This window comes from Tiliqua scincoides, chromosome 4, assembly GCF_035046505.1.
Source record: "Tiliqua scincoides isolate rTilSci1 chromosome 4, rTilSci1.hap2, whole genome shotgun sequence".
NCBI lineage: Eukaryota > Metazoa > Chordata > Lepidosauria > Squamata > Scincidae > Tiliqua > Tiliqua scincoides.
In genome coordinates, this window is record NC_089824.1 from 148,590,022 (window position 1) to 148,605,731 (window position 15,710).

General features: G+C 42.4%; 1 protein-coding gene across 1 annotated transcript in view; it reads right to left on the bottom strand.

Annotated features, from left to right (window-relative positions):
* Positions 1-876: 876 nt before the first annotated feature.
* IL23R (interleukin 23 receptor) overlaps positions 877-15,710 on the bottom strand; it is a 35,887-nt gene continuing 21,053 nt past the window's right edge. The window contains exons 10-14 of the mRNA XM_066624591.1: positions 15,010-15,111; positions 12,569-12,637; positions 7,380-7,488; positions 5,063-5,153; positions 877-1,509 (exon numbers count right to left, since the gene is read on the bottom strand). Coding sequence (XP_066480688.1) covers positions 877-1,509; positions 5,063-5,153; positions 7,380-7,488; positions 12,569-12,637; positions 15,010-15,111 — 1,004 coding nt within the window. The remainder of the gene's footprint in view (positions 1,510-5,062; positions 5,154-7,379; positions 7,489-12,568; positions 12,638-15,009; positions 15,112-15,710) is intronic.

Below are 15,710 nucleotides of genomic sequence, written 5' to 3' on the forward strand. Positions count from 1 at the left end.
TGAGAACTGAAAAGACCAGAGAAGTCTTCTTGTGTTCCCTGGGCAATGTGCGAGCCCATCACAAGGAGATATTTTCTGGTATTAATCATACAATTCATTTAATGGTTTACCAGTTTAGAGTACAATAACTGCTTAATGTCTGTAGAAGAATAAGTGCTCTTGAGGCAAAGGAACTGAACAGAGTACATGTCTGAACACAGAACAACATATTTGATTATGAGATGGCTAAGCTGAGAGTGACACTGAAATTGGATTCCCTCCCCCCTTTCTTGAGGCATCAGAGATGGATACAATTAAAGAAAGTATTTGGGGTGATGTGGAGTTGGGCCTAAATGGCATTTTCTCCACATCTTGATTTTGGCCACAGTTCTCTGACTGAGCATTGTGGCATAACTTTGGAAAGATTTTTTTTTTTCTCAGTCACAAACTGGTTAGTGACCCTGAAATGTTGTGCTGAAGTCTGTTGATTTAGTTCATTGCTTGAATTATGTGGAGTTTCTTGCTCTACAGATACTTTGTACAATGTGCCTACTTTCTGTTTTTGATGTACTGGGGTTACAGTGCTACAGATTGATCCATGAGCAACTTGTAGGTTAAAATAGCAACTTGTAGGTCTTTTAGGAGAGGGGTCCAGATGGCCTTTTCTTCACCTTCATTGCTAAGATTATACGAGCTACTTATAATACCAAAGTGACATGGCAGAGTAGTACTGTGATTCATTTCAATTGCAGCCTTCTTTTTATTTCATTCATGATAGCAAACTGAGAATGCTGAAGCAAATCTGCGTTGCCCTACCTGAAAATACAGAACAATGTCAGGGCTGCAAGACAACATATATTCTTGATTCCTTGTCCTAAGAATAACACTCTATCCAAGTCACTTTGCAACGCATTGTGGAAAATACGATATTACAGCTGTAGAATCTTCATTCCCAATTCCTAAGCAAGACAGTAATTCATTTGGTATTAGAGTCTGTTCTTGAGTATCGTCATCTGATTGTGGGAGATGCCATGGGTTGTCCATTGATGGATTGGGCTTTTCGTCTGTTAGGCTGTCCATGCTGTTCTGCCCACATCTGCTGTTGTTCAAAACAAGGTTCATTTTCTCAAGTGAAAATGTATTTTCATCAGTGCCTGCAAGAGGCCATATGGGGGCCATAGGACTTGTGTAATCTTTTATTAAAACATTCATAGATGGAGCTGGTGGGCTTGATTTTGTATCCAGGTTTTGAGAATGTATGTCATAAGTACTGCAGAATGCACTTCCTAAGAGTGTCTTGTTGGATACCTGAGGCTTGTAGCCATTTTCCTCTACAATGACTGAACTGTCAATCAACAGTACCTGTTGCAAACTGTTACCCTGCTCAGAAACAGCGTCCCTACTTTCATTCTTATCATCATCATCATCCACAGCTGCATGTACCAATGTCTCCTCCACTTCAGTTATTACAACATCCTCGTAATCCAGGAATAGCCTTGTTGAATTGTGTGACACTGAACCATTTTTTTCCTGAGAAACAATTATGGAACATTTTGAACATTTTGCAATGGCAGTATTTGCATAATAAATTTAAGGAAAGGGGGAGGCAGCAAACCATTAAAGTATCAATGTCTAATCTAGCACAATGGCGTAAACTCAGTAATAATGCTTAACAAATAGTCATAAAAGGAAGCAAGACCTTTGGAAAACTGAGAGGAACACTTCACAACAAACAGGAGGAAAATGTGGCAATAATGTTTGTGCATTCAGTCCAGGGAATATTCATGCAATCCTTGTTAGTGGCCAATTACAGAAATCTTAGTCAATTGTATATTCATTTAAGTTGATTGGCCTTGCATGAATCTACATACAGTATAGGAAAAATAAAAAGATCTGCAGCAAGAAGCTTACTTTTTTGGGAGGGTTGTAGTCTAGTTACAGCCCAATCTATATGGGTCATTTACAACAGCAGACTGAGAGATTCCCTGTCATAAATGGCCCTGCAACTTGTGCTGCCATTGTACACAATGAAACCACTGGCAGAAATGGCCAGCAACTCCATGCACACACCAGATTTGCCCAGAAACTCCACTAGCCCAAGTAAGGAGGCAGAGGGGACAGTTTGGAGTGGGGAGGGCAGAAGGTGGACTGGAGGAAGTAAATCTTGGCAGCAAAAGTACAAGCCAGATCCTATTCCTGATTTTCCCTTCCCACTCCTTTTCAGTAGTGTACCAGGGTGGAACGAGGTGTACCATCCTGGGCATCAAATCCACCCAAAGTGTCAAATACACTACTGGGTAGTCAGCAGATCTGGTCTTCCCCACAATCTTGAGGTTGAAGCCAGGTCTACCTTTTGCTTCAAGCAGTCAGTAGACTGACCTCTGCCAGAGGAATCTCAAGTGGAGACCAAGTCTACCCTTCGCTTTGAGTGGGCGGTAGATCTGGTCTTCCCTGGGGATCAAAATCTCTGGGAATCTTAAGGTGGAGGCCAGATCTACCTGTGGCTTTGAATGGCCTGCCTTGAGTGTCAAATACCCTAGGTATGTATGCCACTTCCCCCTTCCTCTCCTTGGGCTTACACCATCAAAATTGCTGGTGTGGATCCAAGGAGATCCAAAGTCAATCAGGCAGCCTTTAGGGAGATAAGTTAAAAAGTTTTTTTTACTTCTTTCTGATTGCTGAAAGAAGCAATCAGAAGCTTCATTCTGCTGGCTGTCTGACTGCATGCATCATAACATGCAGTGCACATTCTGTTGGCTTGGCTGCATGCAATGAAGTGTGTGTGTGTGGGGGGGGGTAAGATTGGGCAATTTATCATGACTGACTAAACTTAGGATAGAAGCCCTTATATTTAGGTGATGTGTGTATGTTTCATTACAGGGTTCATCTTAGAAGAGGCAGTTCCATCCATTGAATGTCTCTGTTATAGTTATGCTTGCCATCTGCAGTTTTTATAAGTGTGTGTGAGTGATCTGCTGTCTGATTAACCAGCAAACATTTTTGGCTATGATTTTTTCAATCATAAAAATGTGACTGTTCTAATATTAGCCCAAACTAACTAATGTTAGTTGTGACTAAGTTCCATGGAAAACAATGCTACGTTGTTCCATGACTTACAATAGGTCGTAGTCATTGCAAATTGTAACTGGATTAGGACCAGTCTGGGTGTGTAGAAGGTGTTAAGAGTGGGAAGATGGTGGCAGCATTGACAATAAAAACTGGAAGCTGCTAGAGGGAGGAAAAGGGATGAACAGAGAGACTGGAATTGAAACTGAAGGTATGTGTTAAAAACAATCCTTAATCTAATCATTTCTAAACTATAGATATTGTTCCAATTAATGAGTGTTTATGCACTGGCTATGGAAGAGTCTCTCTCTCTCTCTCTCTCTCTCTCTCTCCTGCTTTAGTGCAGAGTTACTTTGCTGGCTCCCGGGGGCAGAAATTTCTCCTGTTCTGGCTTTGTGATACACAAATTACCCCTGTATGTTTTAGTGTGAAAATAATCAGTCATTAAGGGCGCAATCCAGAGTTGCCCTTGGGCCAGCGCTGACCCAGGATGGTCACAATTGTGCAGTAAAGCGTGTTTGCATCTCCTCTAAAGTTGGCTGGGCCAGTGCACAGACACATGCCAGGCTGCAGAGGCTGAATCCAGCCTCTGCGCCGACTTGGGGATGACTTGCGTCGGCTAAGCTCTGGTTTGGGTGGGGAGGAGGCAGGAGGGAGGCATTCCAGGGTGGGGGAGAGCAGGCAGAGGGCAGTCACAGGGGTGGGCAGGGAGTGGGAGGCGGGGCTACGACCCGGCTCTTATGCCAAATCCTAGCCCCCATTCCTGAGCATCATGGAGCGGCTTGAAGTCGCTCTGCTCTCCTCGGACTTATGCCTCCTCTGGAGGTGGCGCAAGTCCTAGGAGACTCACAGCCCATTCCTATGCATGTCTACTCAGAAGTAAATCTCATCAGAGTGAATGGGGCTTACTTCCAGGAAAGTGTGGATAGGATTGGGCTGTCATTGGGGCTGCAGTGGCTTACCCAGGGGTAAGGGGAAGAATTTCCTCTTGCCTCCCGCTGAGCCACTTTGGAGCCCTATCTTGCGCTGAATACAGCGCAAGCCTCCTGGCCTGCCTGTTCCAGAACAAGACAGGATTGCGCTGTTAATCATTAAAAAAAACTCAATTTATGTACACAAGAATTCATTCTCCAAAGGACAAGATTATGAGATTTAAAATGTTTGTTCCACTTGAATGCAAGGAAGCAACCATTGTGGAACTAAAGACCAAACCACAAGTTAACGCTGAATGCATATGGCCTGGTGTGTGTGTGTGTGTGTGTGTGTCTTTAATGTCACAATAGCACGTGAGAGGGTGAGATGGGGCATGATCACTCATTAAAATAGTGTGTGAAGAGGGGGCTATGATCAAGATCAGAACAGTGGGAGGGGCGAAATATTAAAGCCTCCTACACCCCTACGATGGTTTCACCCCATCTTCAGTCCCCCCAAATACAATTTTGTAAGACCAACATCACAAACACATACAGTACTGGACCATGTTCTACATCCTGTGTAATATCTAGTTTGGCTGAACTATGCTGGAACTATACTGATAACATTAGACCAGCCCAGGTATTAGGCCTTCCCTAATATTAGGCCCAGGTATTAGGCCTAATTAGGCCTAATTAGGCCTAATTAGGCCCTAATATTAGGCCCAGGTATTAGGCCTTCCCTCCCACTTCACACATGGTGAGAGCAACATAGGTTTTGGACTTGCTTGCTTTGTAACTCGATCTATTTTGCAGGGCAATTCTGCATTCAAATAAATGCAGGGTCTCCTGGTCTGCAAATTACTTGTTCCTTGTAAGGGGAATACAAAAAAGCCTAATTTTACTAAACAGATTGGGGGGGGGGGGAGGTTAGCAACAACCATACAGGCTCACCGCATAATCTGAATTGGTGATCAGTCGCTAAAAAAGAAAAGCACCAGTTTATAATTTTTAAAGATAGCATCAGTGATTTCCACAGAACCTAGGTGCCTTCCCATCCACCCCCAGTTCTCCCCCCCAAACAGAAAATTGGCACAGGGAATTACCTGCAGGGATTTGATCGCACTGCTGTTTTGCACTTTAGGATAATCTTCAAAGAGCCACTTGGGTGCCACTGAAATACACACTGTGCTAACCCTTTTGAAAAAGCACAACAAGTTATCTTTAACTTGAGTCACAAATCCTGGTTCAAGTTCATTATTGGCAAAAAAAGTAATTAAACCGAAACATTGTTTTCAGACCAGGCTACACATAGAATTACATATAGTGACAGCACACTTCAGCCACAGGTTGCCACCAAACACTGGTAAAATGGACAATGGGAGACCTTGTAGATGGAGGGAAGTGGAAGGCTGGAGGCTGTGTTAAACTCTTCCTCACCTTGGAAGTTGCCTTTCATAGCCCCTCCCCATGTCATTTTCCCTCACCCCTTGATCCTGGCTCATTTTGGGAGCTCATCTGAAAGAAAAAGCGGCTGGGAGGAGGAAACTGTAAAGGGCAAAGGATTCTGCAGCACTGCTCTCCTGCCCACCATTTTCCTGCCTGAAATAGCCCCATATCCTCCTTTCAGAGTGCTTGGTGGTGTAACCATGGCTTGAAAGAATGGGTCTGCCATTATTATCTGTCATTCCATTCTAAGGGCAAACCAGATGCAACTTTAATCACATCATTGTCCTTGGCATACTTTCTTTTCTCCTTGTAAATAGCATAGGCGGGGGGGGGGGCTTAATCTGGATGAGTACTTTAACCCTATACCCCGCCACAGTCCCACTCTGAAATCAGAGTTCCACACACAATGTTTGGCGTGGAAGAAAAACTCCCACGTTTAATCCCAACAGCATTCAGATACCAAAGCAAGAGGTCCAACTGTCCAGTCATTCTAAACTACTGACTGGAAAAGCAAGTCCCACTGAAATCAAATTATGACTTAGGGCTGGTTGAAGCATTCATTAGCCAAGGCAGTCAGCTTTTCTCATAGAATTGTATCATTTCCGTTTCTTTGTGGACCATTGGCCAGTTGAAAATACCTCTGCCTGGAAATCAGACATTGTGGCAACTCTGTCACCAGGTCCTCAGCACACCAGCCTGACAGAGCAAAAAGTGCCCAAGTGATCAGTACATAGTGTCCCATCAAGTTATTTAGCCCACATAGAGGGCTATGGAGGAGAAACCCATGTCACGAACAGACTTGGCACTATGGAAGGGAGAATCCTCTTTAACCACAGATTTATTTTTGCAGATAACCCACGCTGGCAAAGTCCAGACATACTTTTTCACAATATTGACACACTCCTTATAAACAAACTAATTTCATACAGGAGGCCGAATAGCATTCATAATGCCTGCTGAGGGCTGGAAGTGATGTCATTAACAGGAACTGATGTCATTAAGCAAGATGACCAGAAATAAGTACTTTTTTCTCACTTAGGAACTCATTAGCTGCAAATGACGGAAGAGAAAATATGTAAATCTTAATCATATTTTTAAGATATGGGAGAGCCCAATTATCATGCGGGCATCCCTTTAAGCAGTGACACCTAGGCATAGCTCAGTAGCTGAGAGCATCTGATGGTGATGCTGAGGGCTGGATAAAAAGCTTCCGAGGCTACACCCAGCCCATAGGCCTTATCTTTGACACTTGCCTTAAAGGGACTTTGGACCTACCATGGTATGTGGAGAAGTTCAGCCCTCCACCTCATAGAGATGCCAACATGCAGCCTAGTTTATCTCCCTGTAGCTGTTTGCTTACAGAGGTTAGGCACGCACTTTCCTGTTCTTCCAACTGTGGGAAGGCACAAGTGGTTCATACATTTTGTGCCTAGTTGCTACAGCACAAAATGGTGCAACTTCAAAACAGTCCTTCTACCATCTGTGCTGGAAGCAGCACTCTGAATGAATGCAGCTCACTAAGTGGTCACTAAGTGATCCAAAAAGTCACTAAGAAATTTCTGACTGGCAGATTTGAGATTTGAGAGTACTGATGCTGTGTTGGGACTAGTGCTGCCATCAGGACTGCTGAGACCTGGCATTGGCACCAGGGCAAGTTGCTTGATTGCCCCTCCTTCATTTTCCTACAAGCTAGATGTTTCTGTATAGTTTGTTTTGTCATGACTCAGGCCGATGGAAGCCCTGGCTTTGAGAATTTTGTCCCCTGGTCCCCCCCTTTCAGGCCCAGCTTCCATCTGTGTGCTTGCTTTTGCACTACTGCAATTCCTACTCAATTGCATGTCTAGATATATAGTAACAAAGTCTTGCTCTAAGAGGGAGAATACACATGCAAATGGCAAAGCCCTGGGGCTGAGAAGTTTGATCCACACAGGCAAAACCTGCATGCTGTCCCTGTACATGCACCACAATATATACCTTTTCCTGCATGATTTCTTAGCAATCAAAACCAAAACGAAGATAGATAAGGAAGCCACTCCAGTGCCAACTCCCAAGAGAAGTCCAACATCTTTATCTTGTTCATCATCTTTAAAAGAGAGAGAGAAAACCAGTAAGTGGCATCTGGTATTCTGATCAGCATTTTACCCTCCATATGCGTTCTGAATGAATTGAGCATGAGGCTACATGGTGTCCATCCAGCTAATGCTTTGGGCAATATCCAAATGCATGAGAATTCCTAGCCTTGCTTTAGTACCTTCCAATGTTTCATGTATGTTATTTAGTTGGAATCCTCATTTTAAAAAAATTGCTGAGAAGTAGGTAGGTCAGATACATACACACACACACACACACACACACACACACACACACACACACACACACCCCATGTTGCAAAAAGTTGCAAAATAATCATGGATAGCTTGAGATGGAATACAATGGAAATTCCATGTGATAATGTAGCCAAATGATCAAAACATCATGTGAATTATCAGCTTACCACAAGGTGAGTGTATACAGTAGTTTAGATCAGGTTGTTTGATCCATACTATTCCCATATTGAAACTGCAGCTAAACGAAATTGGTACCTAAAAGACCACTTAATAAATTCATGGAAAAAATAAAATTTGGAGATTTCCTGAGAGCTCAAGCTCTTGGGGTTGAGCTTTTTTTACACAGAGCCCAAACCCCAGCCTGGGGGCCACTTGCGGCCCTCGAAGACTCCCAATCTGGCCCGCAGGGAGCCCTCAGTCTCCAATGAGACTCTGGCCCTCCAGAGACTTGCTGAAGCCCATGCTGGCCCAGCGCAACTGCTCTCAGCGTGAGGGCGACTGTTCAAGCTCTCAGTGAGCTGTGGGCTTCCTCCACTGCTTGTTGTTTCATGTCTGTGATGCAGCACTGACAACAAAGGAAAGGCTGGCCTTGCTTTGTGTGAGGCCTTTTATAGGCATTGAGCTATTGCAAGACCTTCATTCATTCATCTAAATTCCATCTCGAACGTATTCATTTATGTAAATTTATTCAACTTTGAAGTGTAAATTAATTCTGCCCTCGACACAGTGTCAGAGAGATGATGTGGCCCTCCTGCCAAAAAGTTTGGACACTCCTGACAAAGAACATAATTAATTTATGGAATTCACAAGCACAAAATGTGATGGCCATGAGTTTAGGTAGCTTAAAAAGAGGATTAGTCAAATTCATGGAGGATATCTATCAAATGCTGCAGTCCTAACCTCACTCTCCTGGGAGTAAGTAAGTCCCATTGAACACAATAGGACTGACTTCTGAGTAGACCTAGTTATGATTGTGCCCATAGGCTACCAGTCATGATGGCAACAAGCTGCTTCCAAAGTTTAGAGACAGTATACTTCTGAATACCAGGGGAATAATGGCAGGAGAGGGCTATTGCCTTCAGCATGAGAGTTTCCCAGAGCCATCTGCTTGGCCACTAGGATGGTGGGTTAGATTGGCCTTTGGCCTGATCCAGCAAGGCTCTTCTGTTCTTATGTTCTAGGTCAGTGACTCTGAAACTTCCCAGCGCTGTGACCCACCTCATCCTCCATGTTGGGTCGTGACGTGCTGCAAGGTCTCCAAATGGTTTTACTGTTTTTACTGGAAGTTGCTTCAGTACACTTCTGCAGGCCATTCAGAGGCCTGCAGAGGTCAATAGAGTAGGTCACCATCCCAGCGTGACCTGGGAGAGGCCTCTGGGTCCTCCCAGTGCTTCCAGAACTGCTCCAATTTGAAGCTGACTGGAAGCAAGGGAGAGCACAATGGCCCAACACACAACCCACCACACATGGGGTTGCGACCCACACTTTGGGAAGCCCTGTTCTAGGCTCAAACTAGAAGAGATATTATTGCATTTCTGTCTCTGACATTTTTAAAAATCACCTCTGTGATGATCCTCAACCTGAACTGGGACTAGAAAACAGGGGAATAATTCTCACCCCCCCCCCATGTAATTTTCCTAAGAAAAATCATCTTTCCCCCAAGCTGCGAGCGCCCCAGGAGGGTAGCTGCTACATTCCACAGTTTTCTACGTTTTTCCACAGAGCAAACAGCAGCTTTTGTGGGGCAATTTTCATGGGGAAAGCAGTGTTGGTGGAAAGAGTTAAACTTTTCCATACTGCATGATCTCAGTATAGATGAAGAAAGCCCCATGGCTGCAATTTTTAAAATGTTTAAAGAGACAGAAATGCAGTAACACATTTCACATCTCCTTTAGTCGCACCTAGTCTTATCGTGCAAAACTATTCGTGCCTACTTAGAATTAAGTCGTATTGATTTTAATAGAACTTTCTCCCAATTAAGTGTGTATAGGATTACAGCTGCAGCCAATATATGATAGATGGGACATCCTAACACATAAAATTGTGCTTCTGTTTCTTAATGTATGTGACTAACAGTCTAAGAACATTCCCTTATACTGCTGTCCCACAGCAGCCTTTCCTAATCTAGCTTTGAGAATCTAGCAGAGGAGGGGTTTTTCCAGAGTGGTGTTTCTCAGAATCATTTGTTTTTGTGTTGCTTAACGGTTATTCACCTAAGCAATGGGATGTACTTTTGTGTGCAGCGCATGCATGGGAGAGGGAGAGGGAGATGGAGAGGTGAGTGGTAACGCACAAAAAAATGGAACTGAAAAGGTTCACAATCTGTATCAGACCAAAGGCTACCACGTCCACCATCTACCAACAGTGTGAGCCTGGTGCTTCTGCAAATTCACAAGCAAGAGCATGAAGGTGGCAACCCTTCTGTGTCCCCACACAACTGTCAGTCAGAAGCTTAATGCCTTGAACATGAAGGTGCCATAGGCTACTAGCCATTGATAGACCAATCCTTTGATTACCTTCTAAAGCCATGTAAGACAGTGGTCCTGCATACTGCATCACTACACATCTTTGTTGACATTCTCAAAGAATTCTAAAGGGTTGATAAGGCAGGTCTTTTCTTTGAAGAAACCAGGTTGATTCTCCCTCAGCAAAGCTTGTTCTTCCAAAATGATTAATTTAATAACTCTAACTTGAACAATATTTTCCACCAATCAACTCAGCGCATGGATTAGGATTAGGCCAGGGGTGTCCAAAGTTTTTAGCAGGAGGGCCACATCATCTCTCTGACACTGTGCCAGGGTCCAGGGGAAAAAAAGAATTAATTTACATTTACAATTTGAATAAATTTACATAAGTTTACGTACATGAATATATTAAAGATGAACTTATATGAATGAATGAAGGTCTTGAAATAGCTCAAGGCCTATAGAAGGTCTTGCACAAAGCAAGGCCAGCCTTTCCTTTGCTGCCACTACTGCATCACAGACGTGAACAGCAAGCAGTGGAGGAAGCCCTCATCTCACAACTCATGCGAGAGGTCAAACAGTCGCCCTCACGCTGAAAGCAGTTGCATTGGGCCAGTGCGGGCTCCAACAAATCTCTGGAGGGTCAGAGGCTCATTGGAGACTGGGGGCTCCCTGAGGGTTGCATTGAGAGGCCTCAAGGGCCGCAAGTGGCCCCAGGGCCGGGGTTTGGGCACCCCTGGATTAGGCTAAGCAAAGAGAAAGGGAAAGTTGGGAGAAGGGGCTCTGTCTCAGCTCTGCTTCACTCCACATCACCCTCTGAGGGCAGGGGGCAGATGAGAAATCTTATTTTGTATGTGTGAGAAGGAGAGCAGCAGCAACTTTAGGCTGGCACTGGCTGGACCTGATCTGACCCAGCTTTACAGATGCCTCTCCCTTTCAATTGATTCTGGTGTAGCTATTTGGGGAATACTTTCCACAGTGAAAATTGATGCCAAGTGTTAATTGAGTTTCTCTGCAATTGTCTTTCAGTAATCCTTTTTCACGTTGTTGTTGAACAGTTTAACCAGCACTCTGTCTAGATTCTTGTTTCTGATGTTTTTAAATAATGTTTTGTTTGAATGCTTTTTGCAACATACTCCTTAAATTCTTTTTTACTTGCCTTTCCTACATTTCCTTTAGCAGAGTGTTTGCTTTTTAAAAATTTGCCTTATTTGGGCATGATTCCCCCCTCCCATTTTTATAAGAAGCCTTTTTGCCCTCTCTGGGTTCTCTTGACTCTGCTTATTAACCACACTGACATCCCCTTGTACTTGGACTTTCCTAACTTGTCATATACAACCTGAGATTCTATTATAGTGATTTTAAATAATTTCCAAATGTATTGAAAAGATTTGACCTTCTTAACTCAACTTGAGTTAAGATTTGACCTTTTCAACTTTCTCTTAAATTAATCCTCTGATTTTTTTTTAGAAGACATTTTTCCTTTGAAACTAACAGCCCCACTGTTACAGCACTGGAATTTTGGATAGGATTGGGTCATCAATTTCCTTGAACTAGAACCAGAAGCATGCCACTGACACATAAGTAGCAATGACGTCCAAATACGTAGCTCTGTAATTAGGCATGCACATTTCAAAAGTATGATTAATGCTTCATTCTCCTTTTTTTTTGGCCTTGTTGCAAAACTATAAAAAATTAAATATTTTAAAAAGGGATAAACATTTTCTCGTTAAATAGTTATTGTAATAATTCTATATAGCGTTACACTGCAATCAAAAGTTTGATATTATTCTGCATTAACAGATCTTATCCTGTTCAGAACTGAAACACTGTTTAGTAGTCTTGTCTGACCAATTGGAATAGTTAAAAATACTGATTAAATGACACAGCACGCAGAAGTGCTTTGAACATTAGTTTGCATGTGATACACAAGAGTGAATGTGATTCAGAGCTATGCTTGATACTGAGCAAGATGGCCATTATATTTGCACAAGAACTTTTGCACTTGGTTGATGATTGATACATTGAAAACAATATAATCACAAGGTCAGTAATAGGAGATTTTTGTTTTGTTTACACCAAATGTCCTCTGTGTGACATTAGCCATTGGACTGAAAATTACAAAACATTATATATTCAGGGAACAAATAACTATGTTGATCCATTACAAAATTGACCTTGGATGCTCTCATGTGATCACACTTGAGCTATGTGTGAAGATAACTTGAACTTTTGTTTCCTTTGAATCACGTCGGTGAGCTGTTTGCAGTCCCTACCACTTTTGAAATGTCATCACTGGTTGGTCCCTCCCATTTCTGGTCAGACAGAAACTCCCTGTTTCTTGCAAAGCCCCACCACTGTCCTTTCCTACCATCAATAGCTGCGGAGGTACTTTTTAGATAATTATCAGCACGTCCATCCTGATGTTTTTTCACAAGCACTGTTCAGAGAGTGAGAAAAAGAAAGAAAACGAGAATGATTATTTCCAAGTACCACAGTACTGAAGTGTAGTATTTTATGAATGAATGTTTTTTCCCTTGAATTATTACTTCCTTAAGTTAATCAAAAGCTGATTTTCTAAGAACCGAAATCAGCCTGTGTTTTCATTTAAATGACCGTTTCTGTTTAAAATCTTTTTTTCTTGAAACCTATTGTTTTTATTCACTCCACACTTAGACAAATGTAATCAGTTACAGCTCATATGATTAACTGCCTTTAGATTTCTTTTGTTGGACAATTCCGCCCCAGAACTGTATCTGCAATAGCAAACTCTCTCTCTCTCTCTCTCTCTCTCTCTCTCTCTCTGTACACACCTTGGTTCACTGCCATTTAACTGGGAATATGATAGCCCAAACCTATCTGCATAGTACATTGGCAAAGCCCGAGGTCTACTCACATACCACACATTCCACTATTGTGGCAACCTCTCCACCAGTCTGTGGAGTTCTGCCACCATTGCAAGGCCCAGAAGACCATATGCAATCAATAGCACCCTGCAGACTGGCCACCACCACAGTTTTGCTGGTGGGAGCAGAATGGGGTAGGGTTCGATAGGACTGGCAGCAGCCAAATCCTATACTATCATTCTGTGCTTGATGTGCCCCCTTCCTCATAACAGATCCATGCCATCAAAAGACCTGGTGTAGATCTGAGTAGGCCCGTAAGGGACCAGGCAACAGCCAGTTTTTCTTTATTTATCTCTCCTGGCCAGCCCTGTCCCCTGCTGACATGCAGAATACAGCAGCCACTGCACCAGTGGGAATGGGATTGGCCTTATAGTTACATTTCCTTGATTTATGGGTTAATAGCAGCTGGACCAACCTAACTACGAAGTAAAGAGAAGCGGTTTGAACTACAGAGGGCATGTGGCATAAAAATAAATTAAGAGTTTCAGGCCAGCAAAGAGAGTATCACTTTGACTTCTCCATCCAGGTGAAAAAAAATTGCCAGCAGCACATACTGGAATTGCAAGACATCTTTCACCATCAGATCCCATATAATACATTCATCCTTTGCCTTTTTTTTTTAAAGCTTCTGTGAAGCCAAATGGTTCCAAGATATCCTCTATGTGAAGGAACTGAAATACTGATCAGGTACTGCCAGTTAACAGTGCCATAATGCTCAGGAAAGTTCAGATTTTGTTCAAAGAAGTGTCCTTTGGTGGTTCACAGCAGGGAGCTATAATTTTGTTTTACTAGATTTTACTTGTTATATTTTTTAAATGGCATATTCTTAAATATATTCTTAAATAAGTAAGCCACCTTGTGCTTCCCCACAGGGGATAAGAAGAGGGGATAAATGTTTTAAAATAAAAGTTACTAGAATTGTTCATGAAATGTTGCCATCTTGTGCTGTAAGGGAACACTGCAAGTTCTAACAAACACACAGAGCAACAAACACTAGGAAAAAGGGTATAAACAAACAGTTGGAATAATTGGGACTTTACCATTGTGCATCCTCTGGTTCTAATTTCTAAGTTATTTGTGAAAATTTCACATTTGTGAAAATTTCTAAGTTATTAATATGCTCAAATGAGAAGTTTTTAGAAGTAATTCCAGGAATTTGATTCCTAAAAAAAGTTGTGGTAGTAGTGATGATGGTGGTGTTAAATAATCCTTTGGCTGGTGTTGCAGGTTTTCCAAAAGTACATGCAGTCATATGCATCCCTATACTGTTGAATTTCTTCATTTCCTCAATACCATTTTTGTTGAGGAAAAACTACACCAAAACTACTGAGCAAAGCAAAAGGAGCATGTAACTTGATTCATCCATTCAGGCTCATCACAGGACATTTGTGAAAAGGACTTTGAGTGGAAATGATTCACACGAGGGTAAGGATAGTGCCCCATTTGCTAAGGAAAAATCCATTCCAGCTGTGTATGACTTTGAAAGTAGTACACAGTCATGGTCTTTGCTAGTCTTCAAAACATTTTGTTAAATAAAGTCATACCTAAAAATTGGGGTCCCATAACATTTATCACCATATTCCGCGTAAGGTGTGAGAAATATTCTAATGAGTATGTGTTGCAGAGAATATGTCTTTTTGGAAACATGTTGATAAAGTAGTCAGCAGATGCATGAATACTCTTTTTGAGGTACAGAAAGCAAATAAGCTTTATCAACACGTTTCCAAAAAGACATTTTAAAATTTTCTTCATACAATGTGTCTACTGCAGTAGACTTTTTGAGATAAGCCAATTAGTGTATGTTTGACCACACAGTGCACAATGAAGGAAAGGTACACAATAGCTCAAAAGTATACAATGGAAAAGCTTTTTTCCCTCACAATGGCCCTGTCTGTATTGTACTTACACTGCTCTTTTGAAAAGCTCTGGACAGAGCAGGCCTTGCTGACTCCATCTTGATACACAGCATACACCGAAATGTTTAAGTTCTGCTCTGCTCTGATGTCTCCTGTAGAGGATTGCATTTTTATCTTAAAATGTTTTATATGATGAAATCATAGGAAGTTCATGTATGATTAAAGAAATGGGATCATGATAATAAAAACTCTGAAACAGGAATCTATAAATTTGTATCCTGCTGTTTTAAAATGACCTTCTACATGGTTTGAGGCAAAAAAATTGTAACTTAACGCAAGAAATAAGAAGAACCCTGATAAATTGGGTCAAGGGCTTATCTAGTCCAGCTTCCTGTACCTCACAGCAGTCCACCAGATGCCATTGGGAGTACACAACAAGATACTTGATTTCTCAGAACTCAAAAGCAGCCCGTTTGGAGGTTATCTCAAATACTCACAATAGGTCAGTTTGTTCATATTGATTCTGCTAGTTTGCTTGTATGTCTGATCAGTGGCATACCTGGGGGTCCCGGCGCCTGGGGCAACCCCCAGTTTTCCACCCCCCACACCCCTTGCCCTCTCACCCCTTTTCCGCCCCCCCACCTGTGACCTGGAAGTAATTGCGGTGACATCATCGTTACCACAATTACATCTGTCCGGCTACCTCCTCCATTCCCCCTTTGGAAAAAAGGGGGAATGAAGGAGGCAGCCG